General features: G+C 47.6%; 1 protein-coding gene across 2 annotated transcripts in view; it reads left to right on the top strand.

Moving 5' to 3' along the window:
• The window catches only part of galnt16 (UDP-N-acetyl-alpha-D-galactosamine:polypeptide N-acetylgalactosaminyltransferase 16), a 193,185-nt gene that overhangs the window by 166,165 nt on the left and 11,535 nt on the right, over positions 1-15,485 (top strand). For both annotated transcript variants that reach the window (XM_070878734.1, XM_070878733.1), the window contains 5 exons: positions 2,280-2,406; positions 4,683-4,775; positions 6,336-6,419; positions 10,201-10,345; positions 14,109-14,225. In XM_070878734.1, coding sequence (XP_070734835.1) covers positions 2,280-2,406; positions 4,683-4,775; positions 6,336-6,419; positions 10,201-10,345; positions 14,109-14,225 — 566 coding nt within the window. The remainder of the gene's footprint in view (positions 1-2,279; positions 2,407-4,682; positions 4,776-6,335; positions 6,420-10,200; positions 10,346-14,108; positions 14,226-15,485) is intronic.

Below are 15,485 nucleotides of genomic sequence, written 5' to 3'. Positions count from 1 at the left end.
AGCAGGAGTAGGCCATTTGACCCCTCGAGCCTGCTCCACCATTTAATATGATCATGGCTGATCTGATCATGGACTCAGTTCCACTTCCCTACCCACTCCCTAAAACTCTCCGCCTCTCTCTCCTCCTTTAAGTGCAAAAGATAAGTTTGCAACCATCTTCAGCCAGAAGTGCCGAGTGGATGATCCATATTGGCCTCCTCCTGAGGTCCCCACGATCACAGATGCCTGTCTTCAGCCAATTTGATTCACTCCACGTGATATCAAGTGATGGAAGGTGTCGTCGACAGTGCTATCAAGTGGCACTCGCTCACCGATGCAGTTTGGGTTCCGCCAGGACCACTCGGCTCCAGACTTCATTACAGCCTTGATCCAAATATGGACAAAAGAGCTGAAGTCCAGAGGCGAGGTGAGAGTGACTGCCCTTGACATCAAGGCAGAGTGTGGCATCAAGGAGCCCCAGTGAAACTGGTCAATGGAAATCAGGGGGAAAAATCTCCATTGGCTGGAGTCATACCTAACACAAAGGAAGATAGTGGTTGGAGGTCGATCATCACACCCCCAGGATATCGCTGCAGGAGTTCTTCAGGGCAGTGTCCTCGGCCCAACCATCTTCATCAATGACCTTCCCTCCATCATAAGGTCAGAACTGGGGATGTTTGCTAATGATTGCACAGTGTTCAGTTCCATTCACAACTCCTCAAATAATGAAGCAGTCCATGCTCACATGGAAGAGCTGGACAACATTCAGGCTTGGGCTGATAAATGGCAAGTAACATTCACGCCACACAAATGACAGGCAATGACAATCTCCAACAAACGAGAGTCTAACCACCTCCCCATGATATTCAATGGTATTACCATCGCCGAATACCCCATCAACATCCTGGGGGGTCACCATTGATCAGAAACTTAACTGGACCAGCCACATAAATACTGTGACAACAAGAGCAGGTCAGAGGCTGGGTATTCTGTGGCGAGTGTCTCACCTCCTGACTCTCCAAACCCTTTCCATCATCTACAAGGTACAACTCTCCACTTGCCTGGATGAGTGCAGCTCCAACAACACTCAAGAAGCTCGACACCATCCAGGACAAAGCACCCCATCCACCACCCTCAACATTCACTCCCTCTACCCTCGGCACACCGTGGTTGCAGTGTGTACCATCTAGGAGATGCACTGCAGCAACTCGCCAAGGCTTCTTCAGCAGCACCTCTCAAACCCCCGACCTGTAATACCTAGAGGGACAAGGGCAGCAGGCGCATGGGAACACCATCACCTCCAAGTCACACACCAACCTGACTTGGAAATATGTCGCTGGGCCAAAATCTTGGAACTCCCTCCCTAACAGCACTGTGAGATTACCTTCACAAGGACTGCAGCGGTTCAAGAAGGCGGCTCATCACCATCTTCTCAAGGGCAATTAGGGATGGGCAATAAATGCTAGCCTTGCCAGCGACGCCCACATCCCGGAACAAATTTTTTAAAAAGATGCTCCTTAAAACCTATCTTTTTGAGCAAGCTTTTTGTCACTTTCCATAATATCTCAAGTGGCTCGGTGTGAAATTGTGTTTGATAATCATTCCTGTGAAGCGCCTTGGGATGTTTCACTACATTAAAGATGCTATATAATGTAAGTTGTTGTTGGCCGTCGGAGGATCCCCTTGGTTGGAAGTTGATTGTGGGGACAGATTAATATTTGCAAGGAAAGAAATATTGCACAAGGCATTTGAAGCTTCTGAGGCAGCTGTGGTTGCAGCCCATTGGTGCAATCTGTTCTGTGACATCTTGTTCCCTCAGCACCATTTTGGGACCAGTTAATGTCGACCATGACAAGCTGTGTTACTGTGTTCAGAACACGGCCTGCGTTGGAAGAGGGTAAATTCAAAACTAATCTGCGGAAACGATATTTCAGTGAGCGAGGGGCTTCCTGGGGAGACGATGGGAGCAGTTAGTATTGACTCATTCAAATGCCAATTAGATAGATTTCTTTCAGACAATAACATTTTAGGGATCCAGTAATCTGAGACATGGCGTGTGGGGAGTGTGGCGTGTTGGGGAGGAACCGGTGACTGTGGGCCTGTGGTTCCCGAAGCTCTCCACCACTGGGGCTTTCCTCACCTCGTGTCTGGGTCTGTTGTAGACCAATTGATAGAGAACGATTGCTGTGATTGGTCAACAACTCCATTATCGCTGTATCATGTGACGACCAGGATTGTTGAAGGCGAACGAGATGGACCTGGGACTTTTTTCACCCAGCCATTCCTGTGCTCATTTCCAGAGCTGTCGTTCCGTGTCTGGATGTGTGGAGGAAGTTTGGAGATTGTCCCGTGCAGCCGCGTGGGGCATGTCTTCCGCAAGCGGCACCCATACGACTTCCCCGAGGGCAATGCTCTCACTTATATAAGGTAAGCAGGCAGTGTCCGGCACCCTCGATGGTTCCTGAGTGAGAGTAGGGACGGCTTGTGATAAGTCTCAGTTGCAACGCAGTGAGGGCCTAAGGAGGAGGAGGATGGTGTATTTTGATAGGATTTTGTTATGCAAGGGTATTAAGGGTTATGGAACTAAGGCGGGTAGATGGAGTTAAGATACAGATCAACCATAATCTAACTGAATGGCGGAACAGGCTGGAGAGGCTCCTACTGTTCCTATTTGCAGCTTAGAAGAATTGGGAGATGTGTAAGATGTGTTTTGAAAGGCCCTCAGCCCAGATGTCAATTGAGATCTCTCCCAACTACCAACCACAGTGGGACCATGACACATTATCCTCTATCGCAATTCTGAGAGTAGCACTGGCATTAACTTAAATAAATCTGGAATTACATAGCTAGTCAGCAATGGTGACCATGAAACTACCGGATTGTTGTAAAAACCCATCTGGTTCACTAATGTCCTTCAGGGAAGGAAATCTGCCGTCCTTACTTGGTCTGGTCTATATGTGACTCCAGACTCACAGCAACGTGGTTGACTCTTAACTGCCCTCTGAAATGGCCTACTGCTATGACAAAGTCAGCACTGTGGGAGGACCTTCAGCACAGGGACTGCAGCGGTTCAAGAAGACGGCTCGCCACCACCTTCTCAAGGGCATTTAGTGATGGGCATTAAATGCTGGCCTTGCCAGCGATGCCCACATCCCATGAACTGATAAATAAATACATTTTAAAATTAAGTAATGAACATACGAGCAATGATGGACAACAAAAGACAATCTGGGCCATCCAGTCCTTCCCACACAATTGTAATACCGTGTATATGTACAATATATACAATCCCTACCTCAACCAAAACTATATGATCTCCTGGGAGAGGCAAGAAAACATGTCAAAACCTAGGCCAATTTGAGGCGGGGGATATTTGGGAAATTCCTCTCCGACCCCCCACCCTGCCCCAAGGTGATTGAAACTAGACCAGATCACTCTGGCCCTGATAATTCCTTGCTGTACCTACCTTTTGTGAGAGATAATCTCCCTTCAACGCCCCCCCCGCCACTTCTGCCCATCCCATTGCCCTCCACTCCGCCTTCTCCCCACCCACCCCGGCCGCCTTTCTCCCCTCAAAGCGGTGGGGGGGGGGGGGGGGGGTGGGAGGGCCGCTGCGGTGGGGGGCAGGGGCGCTGTGGTGAGGGGGGGCTGCGGTGTGGGGGGAGAGGAGCAGCGGCGAGGGGGGGCTGCGGTTGGGGGGTGCCCCGGTGGGGTGCTGTGGTGGGGGATAGCTGCGGTGGAGGGGGGGGGCAGCAGTGGGAGGAGGGGCATTGCGGTGGGAGGGAGGGGTGCTGTGGTGTGGTTGGGGGGGGGGGGGGGTAAGGGGAGAGATCAGCCATCCCCTGGGAAACCGGGAAATGGTCCCTGCCGAAGTTAGTCAGTATTGGAGGTGGGAGGGGGGTGGAATCGAGAAATTCAGCAATCAGGGGAGGGTTATATTGGCGCGCGCATCCAGGATGTGACTTTGTTGCTTAACTTCGGCCCCCCTCGCTCCTCTGTGGCGGGTGTTCTTCCCATGCCCGATGTCAGGCAAGTTAGGATGTTGGGGGAGCAGAAACATGATGTAAACCCTTTCCCTCTGCCCCCCCACCTCCCCCGCCATCTTGACCTCTTCCTGCTGGGTGAGGGTGTTAAAATGCTCCTTTTGTGCCAGCAATCTCACTCACAAGGGAGAGGCCACAAAGACGGTAACTGGAAGTATACCAATAGCGTAGTAGAGAGTTTGCTCTTCTGAAGGTGTGGGGCAAAGACACATTGTTCGGGCAGAATAGAGGCAGCCTTCCTCTGACGCTGGCTGATAAAATGGTTTGTTCCCAGCAAGTCAAGTCGAGAATTTCAACAGTTTCTCGATCCCCCTCACCTCAATACTGACTAACCTCGCCGGAGACAATTTCCCGGGTTCCCACGGGATGGCTGATCTCTCTTTTCCCCCCCCCCCACCGCAGCCCGCAGCCTCCACCCCTCACCACAAACACGTCATAGGAGGAGACAGAAAGTAGTCCTAAGATGGTGAGTGAGTCAGAGGGGAGGGGTGGTGGGCCTTTAGCGAGGAGAATAGGATGATTAGATTACTGCTAATTAGTCCAGGATGTTTGGCGTCATTGATCACGTGGCAACGTGTAATTAGTGGTCAGACCTTTCTGCTTTCTTTTGATGCTTAAGAAAGTTATTAAGATGTTGAAGAGCATCTGCATGTGTTTAAGGAACACCAAGAGGACGGTGGAGGTTTGGATGGATGACTATAAACAGTACTACTATGAAGCCAGACCCTCAGCTGTTGGCAAGGCCTACGGAAAGTAAGTCTGCAAAATCTTCAAGCAACTTCTTTTCCATTCATAGCTTCTGCCTCTCCCTTCTAAATGCATTGCATTCATAATTATGCGGGATGTGACTCAGGATAGCACCCTATTGAAGTGCTTCACAAAACAAGGAGTTGCTTCAAAGTGCAGTGACTTTTATTATTTAGAAAACAGCAGCAGCCATTTTGTGCACAGTGCGATCCCGCCACAATTGGCTGATTCTGATCTGCTTTTGGTGCAATGAATGATGGCCGGGGCATCGGGAGAATGCCCCCTGTTCTTCTTCAAACTTGCTATGGGATCTTTAATGGCCACAGCTCATCTGAAAGACGGCACCTCTGGCAATGTGGCACTTCCTCAGTGCTGCACCGGGAGTGCCAGCCTAGATTGTGTGCACTCCAAGGGGCTGAAATTGCCTTTTCCCTTAAGGCCTCTTATGACCGGAAATTGGCGCCCATGCTGTGGAGTGCAATGGCCGCCGATTTTTCGTGGAATGGCCACCCTTTGGAAAATTCCGCTCCTGCGGTATCCCGGCGGTGACCCGCTCCCCCCCCCCCCACCCCCCACAGCTGTCGATCTGTCCTAAGTGCATCATCAGCGCGTGCACTGCCAATGTTGCCCCCCCCACCCACCGATGGCGAAATTCCACCGAAAAAATCTTGCTGCCGCCGTTCGGTGCCATCGGCAGCTTTTCCTGCCAGTGCACTGAGTTGGCGTGTGCTCAAAATGGCGGTGCGGCTGCCATTAAAGGGGAGGACGCACTGCCGCAGCTGCCATCTTTTTTTTTGTCAGCTGACTGCCAGATCGGGCTGACAATTATGCCACCGGGTTCGGCTGGGCCGCCAACAGGCAGTCTGACACCCCCTCTGGCCCGGCCGAAACCCTCCCTGGTGGAACAATGGACCGAACTTAAATAATCGCACCGATCTCTCCTTTCACTGAAGGGGAGAGCCGTGGTGACGCGGCACTGTGACGACTGACAGCAGCAGACACTCCGCCCGCCCCCCTCCTTCCGCCCCTTCCAGTGTGCGAACTTCCGCTCACTGCCGCACTTCCGCCCCCATTATGACCGACTTCCATTTCATTGGGAAAAAAAGCCAAAGAGCGGAATTTCGCTCAAGAGACCACCACGCCGGTAAAACAGATGAACCACGGGAGGTGCGCCCCATTTCCAGGTGTGGACAATTTCAGCCCCTCCCCCAGTGTCTGGAATGGGACTTGAACCCACAACCTTCTGACTCTGAGGCAGAAGTGCTTACCGAGCGAGCCATGGTTGACCAGATATGACCTACTCATCAACTCTCTGCTCCACCGGTGCCTCTCTGTATCCAGGAATTGAAAGACCAAGGTGAAAGAGCCTGGGAATTTCCGGCTCAGTCAGGAAGGGTTCTGTCTAGTTTCTCTCCCACAAGGCGCAAGCATGATTGGGTAGCGGTGGGGCTCAACGAGCTGCTGTGTTGCATCCTTTGGCTGTAAGCTCCAACCCTCGATTTGCGCTAGGGAGATCCAGAAATGAAGCTGTTTGGCCACTCTGTAACTTGGCGCCCTCTGTTTCAGTATTGCCGATCGAGTCCAACTCCGCAGGAAGCTACTGTGCAAGTCCTTTCAGTGGTACCTGGAGAACATCTATCCCGAGCTGAGGTAGGTGCTGCTGCTCTCCATTTACCCATTGTGGAAAGAAAGACTTGAATTTACATAGCGCCTTTCACAACCATCGGACATTGCAAAGCACTTTACAGCCAATGAAGTACTTTTGGAGTGTAGTCACTATTGTAATGTGGGAATTGCGGCAGCCAACGTGCGCACAGCAAGCTCCCACAAACAGCAGTGATAATGACCAGATAATCTGTTTTTTGTTTTGTTGATTGAGGGCTAATTATTGGGGTTTATGATACTCATCCATCCTGGGACTCGAGATAGAGATGTCTGATTAATAAACACACTAATACAACCCATTACACACTCTGCTCACGAGCAGAGAACTCGTAAGCTGTATCCTCCAGACTACACCCGCCATCTCTATGAAAAGCATATTTTATATTTTTATATGCCTAGATAACATATTAAAAAGCTTGCTCCTGCAAGGTTTTCTTGCCTACAAAACTGTATTTTGTCCCAATATCACATTTTTTGGTCAACTTTGGCCATTGTAAAATCCCATGTCCACATTTATAATGGCAGCTTGTCATGCTGCAATTACACCCTCCTGCCAGTGGCGGGGCTGCAGTGACTTTAAATGACTTTGAGCTGCATGCCCTGGCTGAACCATCCAACATCTAACCCCACTTCACCTAACCATTACACTTGGGTCTTGCTTCTCTTTGTATAATGCCATGGGAGCTCGATTAGTAATATATTCAAAATGTTGTTTATTGTCAAATACCTCCTGTAACAATTCTCTCAATGGTAATTATAAGTATTCTGATATAAGCATATTTCTTATACAGGTTGAGCGTCCGAAATCCGGAGTTCCGAAATTTGGAATGTTTCGGAATCCGGACACCGGGCCAATCTGTGGTGGGGTCGTCTGGAAAATGTTCAGAAATCCGGACATTTGTTAAAACCAATTCCTGCTGCCTAGGGAGGGGGAAAAACAGCCCCAAAAATGCCAAAAAACAAAAATTCACAAAACCCTTATCTACTAAATCGCTGAAAAAGAATTAAAAAATAAAAACTTTAACTTACCTTTTTTGCAGGTCATCAACACAGGTTTTTCCCAGCCACCGACCCCTGACCCGGAACCGCCAACCTTCCCCGCCTGCTCCAGTCCATGATGCCAACCCCCCCCCCCCCTCATGCTCCAATGTTGACCCCACCCCCCACACACACAACTGCCGACCCACTCCATGCCGCTGACAACCCCCTCCCCCACACCCTCCCCCGCTCTACAGCCCTTTGGGGCAGAGAATTCCAAAGATTCACAACCCTCAGTGAAGAAATTCCTCCTCATCTCAGTCTTAAGTGGCCGACCCCTTATCCTGAGACTATGACCCCTAGTTCTGGACACTCCAGCCAGGGGGAAATAACGTCTTAGCTTCTAACCTGTCAATCCCCCTCAGTATCATATGTTTCAATGAGATCAACTCTCATTCTTCTAAACTCCAGAGAGTATAGGCCCAATCTACTCAATCTCTCCTCATAGGCCTATTCTCATCCTCGGGATCAATCTAATGAAGCTTTGTTGCACCACCTCTAAGGCAAATATGTCCTTCCTCATCACTATCTACTACTTTCTCAAGTTTCATATCATCTGCAAACTTTACAATGCTGCTCCCTACACCCAAGTCTAGGTCGGTTATAAAAACTGAAAAGAGTAATAGTTCCAAAACTGATCCTTGTGGAACACCACTGCAAACCACCTCCCAGTCTGAAAAACATCCATTACCACCCACTGCTTCCTGTCGCTGAGCTAATTCCGTATCCATACCACCACTTTCCCTCAATTCCATGGGCTTCCGTCTTCTTAATCAGTCTTCTGTGTGGCACTTTGTCAAACACCTTCCGAAAGTCCATCTACTGCACTATCTTGATCAACCTCATCAAATAATTCAATCAAGTTCGTAGGACACGATTTGACTTTAACAATCCATGCTGGCTTTCCTTGATTAACCCAGGCTTTTCCAAATGAAATGTTTCTTTTGTCCCTGATAATGGTTTCCAATAACTTCCCCGCCATTGATGTTGGGCTGACCGGCCTTTGGTTTCCTGGATTATCCCCCTCCCCTTTCTCGAGTCGTACTGTAACATTAGCAACCCTCCATTCTTCCGGTACTACTCCTGAACCCAATGAGGATTGAAGGATTGTGACCAATACCTCTGCTATTTCTATCTTTGCTTCTTTCAGCAACCTAGGATGCAATCCATCCGGACCAGGTGCCTTTCAGTAATGCTAATCTTTTAGTACCTCTTCTCTATCTATTACTATCCTGTCCATAACTTCCCTTTGCTCTTTTAGTGTAACCTTCACACCATCCGCTTGCTTTGTGAAGACAGATGCAAAGTACTCATTTGACACAAAATTCCGACAGGGCTTGACAGGGTAGATGCAGGGAGGATGTTTCCTCTGGCTGTGGAGTCTAGAACCAGGGGTCACAGTCTCAGAATAAGGGGTTGGCCATTTAGGACTGAGATGAGGAGAAATTTCTTCACTCAGAGAGTGGTGAATCTCTGGAATTTCTTACCCCAGAGGGCTGTGGGGGTTCAGTCTTTGAGTATATTCTAGACCGAGATCGATAGATTGTTGGATATTAAGGGAATCAAGGGATATGGGGATAGTGCAGGAAAGTGGAGTTGAGGTAGAAGCCATACTCATATTGAATGATGGAGCAGGCTCGAGGGGCCGAATGGCCTACTCCTGCTCCTAATTCTTATGTTCTTAACACTTTAACCATATCCTCTGCCTCTATTATGAAGATTTCCCTTTGGGTCCTTAATAGGCCCAACTTTTTCCCGAGCTAATCTCTTACACTTTACATGTTCAATTTAATGTTGCCTGCTAATCTTTTCTTGTAACCTCTTTGCCACCCTTATTAACTTTTCCAATTCCCTCCTGCATTTTCCATAAATCTTCCTGGTTATTAAATCTTGCTCCTGACATTTGTCATAAGCCTCCTTTTGCTGTTTTATTTCCTTTGTCATCCAGGATGCATTTGCTTTAGATGCTCTATCTTTCCCTTCAAAGGAATATGCCCAGTTTGTACCTGAACTATATCTTTCCTGAATACCTTCCAATGCTCCATTACTGCTTTACCCTGCAATCACCTTTTTCAGTCTACTTGTGCTAGATCCCTATCCTATCAAATCATCTTAAACACCTCAATTAGATCAGCGCTTCATCTTTTATACTCAGGGGAATACAAGCCTTGTCTATACAACCTGTCCTCATAATGTAACCCTTTTAGCCCTGATAGCATTCTGGTGAATCTGCCCTGCACCCTCTCCAGCCAATATATCCTTCCTGAGGTTTGGTACCCAGGACTGAACACAGTACTCCAGACAGGGTCTAACCAGAGCTTTATACAACATTTCCTTTCGCTCAGCTGATGATTTGGTAAACGATCTACTCCCAGACCTGTACCAATGTGTCCTTGAGACAGTAAATGAAGAGGCTGGCAACAAAACGGCTACAACATTGGGAGTCAACAGCTGTCAGAAACCATTTGTCATCCTTCAGGTTCGTGTAATTAATAATGGGAGCATGTGGAGATATTGTAGAAGTGTTTGTGTGGGAATCATACCTCAACATTCCCAGAATGACACTCCGTTGATTCTTTGAAGTCTCTTCACGCCGATTATAGGTGTCACACATGTATCCATGTTGTACAAGATATTTATTTGCTCAGGTTCTGCGCTCTATCCAGTTTGTCATGACTTGAGTGCGGTACTTTTGAACAACCTGCACATCTTTATTTTTTTGCTTCAGAATCCCAGAAAAGGAAGTGCCTGAAACGGTTGTGATGAGACAGAGAGGAAAGTGCGTGGAGTCTCGCGACCCTCACAAAACAGGCAACATCATCCTGAGCCTGGGGCAGTGCACGGAGACACAAAGCAGCCTTCCCTACAGCCAGGTGAGGTGCCGAATCCAGCTCCTTCTTCCCCTCTTTTCCCAAACTTGCATTTATATAGCGCCTTTAATGTAGTAAAACGTCCCAAGGCACTTCACAGGAGCGTGATCAAACAAAATTTGACACTGAGCCAAACGGATTGTAGCCAGAGAGGATTGGAAAATGATGGTCAGAGCCTCTGCTAGTTCCTCTTTTGCTTCTCTTAACAACCTGGTATACATTTCATCCAGGCCTGGGGATTTATCCACTTTCAAAGCTGCTAAACCCCTTCCTCTCTCACTATATTTATTTTATCTAATATTTCACACTCCTCCTCTCTGATTGCAATGTCTGCATTGCCTCTCTTTTTTTGAAAAGTATTCATTAAGAACCATACCCACATCTTCTGTCTCCACACACAGATTACCTTTATGGTCTCTAATAGGCCCCACTCTTTCTTTAGTTATCCTCTTGCTCTTAATGGATTTATAAAACATCTTTGGGTTTTCCTTGATTTTACTTGCCAAAATTTTTCATGATGTCTAATTTGCTTTCCTAATTTCCTTTTTAATTGCACCCCTGCACTTTCTATAGTCCTCTAGGGTTTCTGCAGTATTGAGCCCTCGGTATCTGTCATAAGCTTTCCTTTATTTCTTTATCCTACCCTGTAAGCCCTTGACATTTAGGGGGCTCTAGATTTGTTAGTCCCACCCTTTTCTTTAAGGGAACATACTTGCTCTGAGCCCTCAGGATCTTCTCTTTGAATACCTCCCACTGCTCTGACACTGATTTACCTTCCGGTAGCTGTTTCCAGCCCACTTTGGCTAAATCACATCTGAGCTTAGAAAAATTGGCTCTTCCCCAATTGAGAACATTTATTCCTGTTCCATCCCCTCCCTTGTTGGGTTTGCTACATACAACTGTGGTCCATGCAGCAGAGCAGATCTCTAGTCATCCTGGTTAACCCTTGCCACTGGATAAAGGCCTAACTCGGTCAAGCCCGTGTGGTGGCTGATGTGCAATGGTCACCACATGTTAAAAAGATCCACGCACAGGCATCTTCCACCCCCTCAATTGGAGTTCAGGACTGGAACATCGGGTCCTTCATTGAAACATCTGTGAACTCATGTGGAAGTAAGTCAATCTCGTTTGAGGGACCGACTATGATGATGATGATTAGGACAGGAGACCAAAAGTAGTTTTTAAGAAGTGATTTGAAGCGGGCAATACCGAATTTCTAGCACTTTTACTTTTATAGAGTATTTATGTAAGTTCACTCTTTTTATTGTATTTTTCATCTTTGATTCTTAGTCTGCCTCCTCCCCTAGTCCTCGTTTGGCTTGGAGCAGAGAGGATCGGTGTATGTTAGCCCCTCTAAGGCCAATATAGCCAATTCTGGGCACCACACCTTAGGAAGGATGTCAAGGCCTTGGAGAGGGTGCAGAGGAGATTTACTAGAATGGTATCAGGGACTTCAGTTATGGGGAGAGACTGGAGAAACTGGGATTGTTCTCCTTAGAGCAGAGAAGGTTAAGGGGAGATTTCATAGATGTGTTCAAAATTATGAAGGGTTTTGATAGTCAATAACAACAACAATAATTTGTATTTAAATAGCGCCTTTAACATAGTGCAGCATCCCAAGGCGCTTCACAGGACTATTATTCATTTTTGCGACTTTGATAAGGGCCATTTCAGTGCTGTGCAGAGACAGAAACCTGACTGGAGGGGTTTTAACATGGAGTTGCGGGAAAGATGACGACGGAGGCAGCTCGAGCCTGCACCAGCTGGAGGGAGTTTCAAAAAAAGCTGCCTCTCGACAACAGAGGCAGCTCAAGCCTGGAGCAGCTGGAGGAAGTTTGAAAAAAAGCTGCACCCTGACAACGGAAGCAGCTCCATCCTGGAGCAGCTAGAAGGAGTTTCAAAAAAAGCTGCTCCTGACAATGGAGGCAGCTTGAGTCTGGAGCAGCTGGAGGGAGTTTCAAAAAAAGCTGCACCCTGACAACGAAAGCAGCTCAAGCCTGGAGCAGCTAGAGGGAGTTTCAAAAAAAGCTGCTCCTGACAACGGAGGCAGCTTGAGTCTGGAGCAACTGGAGGGAGTTTCAAAAAAAATTTGCTCCCTGACAACGGAGGCAGCACGAGACTGGAGCAGCTGAAAGGAGTTTTGAGCCTGGAGCCTCAATGGATCTCTCAAGGGATCAAAATGAGAAATAAAAAGTAATGACATTGACATCACAAGGATGGAGTACGGTGATTGATTCAATTAATATGGAAGAACCAATGAACAGGGAATGAATTTTAAAGAAAGCTAAAAAACCTATTAAATTTGCTTCAATTGCTGATTTTCTAATTTTAACTTAATTTATAATTATTGTATATATTATTTAATTTTGTTTAATTATAATTAATCTTTATTATACTGATTTTACTATTGTATACTCATTGTATTATTTACAATGTAATTGAATTTTTTTTCTCGTTTTTCGTCTGTGTCACTCTGCGTGCGCATTTTGGCTGCCACTTCGGACCTAAGCCTTTTACCTCTTTTACACTTCCTTCTCCCGCTTTTTCTCTCTTTCCCTCAATGGTCAATATCTATCGCGTTGTGAAGTGCCTTGGGACATTTTACGACATTAAAGGCGCTATATAAATTAAAATTATTATTATTATGCGATAAAAATTGTCACCGAGCTGCATAAGTAGAAATTAGCGCAGGTGACCAAAAGCTTGGTCAAAGAGGTATGTTTTAAGGAGCTTCTTGAAGGAGGAAAGAGAGGTAGAGAGGCGGAGAGGTTCAAGAAGGGAATTCCAAACCTTAGGACCTAGGCAGCTGAAGGCACGGCCACCAATGGTTGGACGATGAAACTCGAAGATGCCGGAAAGACCAGAATTGGAGGCACGCAGAGATGTTGGAGAGTTGTATGGCTGCAGGAGATTCCAGGGAACTGTCAGCAGGCTATTGTTTGTGACAGGTAGCTCATCTGAACTTGTTCTCAGCTGGTATCCATACCTACACATTGCAGAGCGATCAGGAATGGGAACACGTGATTTTTCCCTTTTCTTACTCTGAATAAGAAAGACTTACATTTCTATATCACCTTTCACTTCCCCAGGACGTCCCAAAGTACTTTATGGCAGTCAATTTGTACACAGTAAGGTCCCACAAACAGCAATATAATAATGACCAGATAATCTGTTTTTTAGTGATGTTGGTTGAGGGATAAATATTGGCCAGGACACCGGGGCGAACTCCCCTGCTCTTGTTCGAAATCGTGCCATGGGATCTTTTACGTGCACCTGAGAGAGCAGACACAGCCTCAGTTTAACTTCTTATTCGAAAGAAGGTGGAGTGAGTAAATTGAACACTGCTGTTGGCCTAGCGGGTAACGGCACCATCCAGATTTGAGGCCTGGTCTGTTCTGAGTTTGCAGATCTCCACCAGGGAGCGTATGAGGCAGTACAGTTAAGTCTTGGTAGCCCCACTGAGAGTGAGGGAGAGTGGGCAAAATAAATCAGATAGGCTCCTCGCTCATCACTGGCAATAACGGGTTCAAATTCGGTTGTAATGTGCTCTGTGGGCGAATAGTCTGCTAATCACAGAGAATTCCCGGTGCCCAAGACCTTCCCCAGTACAGGTTGGTGCCTTCGGGAGAGGATGGAAGAAAACTGGGAAGAAAAAGTTTATATATTATATAAACAAAGATATTAGAAATTGATGTGATTATGTTCTCATTATAATTCAGGTAACACTGCAGCTCTGACTGGGTTTTGGATGTTTGATTATTTTCAGGAATGGGTATTGTCCGGACCTCTGATCAAGCAGCTGGACAAGTGTGTGGCGATTACAAACTTCTCCATCGGATCTCGCGTCGTACTCGAACTGTGCAACCAAGGGGATGGCAGGCAGGTGAGAGACAGTCTGCGGGTACCTGTAGCAACTGAACGTCCAGTCATGAGGAATGGGAGGGTGGCATCCAATGTTCCTTCTAATTTTTTTCAGAGTGATTATTTGCATTAGTTTTTTGAGCGTCCTTCTGCGCCCCCGCGCACGCAGACTCCTCAAACCCAACACCGGAAGTGGGGCCGGTATTGTGAGGAGCTAGCTTTTGGATTATCTTCAGGACTTTGGGCTTGGAGGGGGCGGGGTCAGGAACTTCGGCAGGGATGGGGCAGGAACTTTGGCTGGGGGAGGGGGCATGAGGTGGGGGTGGGGGAAGGGGGGGGCATGAACTTGGGCTGGAGGGGGGGGGGGCGGCTCAGGAACTTGGGCTAGGCTGAGTGAGCTCTATCCTGTCTGGTGTCGGCAGTCAGAATGGCTCGAATTATACTTTGCAAAGTCACTGATTACCATAGGCTGGGCAGTTCTAATGACACATTCCAGAGAAAATGCTGGGTGTGTCTTATCCTCCAAGGGGACCAATCAGCAATCAGGTCATGTGATCATGGAGAGCCAATGAGAACATTTTTTTTGCTTGTGCCAAGACACCGGGGAGAACTCCCCTGCTCTTCTTCAAATAGTGCCATGGGATCTTTTACGCCCACCCGAGAGTGCAGACAGGGCCTCGGTTGACCGTCTCATCGAAAAGATGGCACCTCCGACAGTGCAGCACTGAAGTGTCAGCATGGATTTTGTGCTCTCTGCCGTTGGAACCCACAACCTTCTTACTCGGGGGAGAGAGCTACCCACTGAGCCACAGCTGACGCACATTGCACTCGGCATGGACCAGACATCGACCCTTCTGATGTCAGTGGGCAGGACAATAGTAGATGAAATTTAGCATGGCAGAAAGTACTACACATTGGAAGGAGAAACTACTAGTGAATCTACTAAATGAAACTCATTGAATAAAGAATTCACCATGAATTAGTTTTGATGGGGTGGAGATTCGTTACTGCCCGCATTGAGGTGGTGACACCGCCTGGCCGCTAACTTTAGCGCCGGGCAATGTCTGCCGTCTCAAAGTACGAAATTCAGTTGTTTCCCCCAAAGTGGAGAGTGGAGCACTAAGAGAAGCGTTGCACACTCGTCCTCGGGCGCCAACGGAGCGGGAGCGCAGGAGGCCGACTCAATTCTTTGCCACGAGGATGCCGGCATTCTGAGGTCTGAAGATGAGAAAAAAAATATGAGTGAAAATATCAATGACCTACACCCACTCTTCCCCACTGC

Source organism: Pristiophorus japonicus, chromosome 4 (assembly GCF_044704955.1).
Source record: "Pristiophorus japonicus isolate sPriJap1 chromosome 4, sPriJap1.hap1, whole genome shotgun sequence".
Lineage (NCBI taxonomy): Eukaryota > Metazoa > Chordata > Chondrichthyes > Pristiophoridae > Pristiophorus > Pristiophorus japonicus.
The sequence above is the reverse complement of the archived record's forward strand: the minus strand, read 5'-3'. Positions and strand labels throughout refer to the sequence as shown.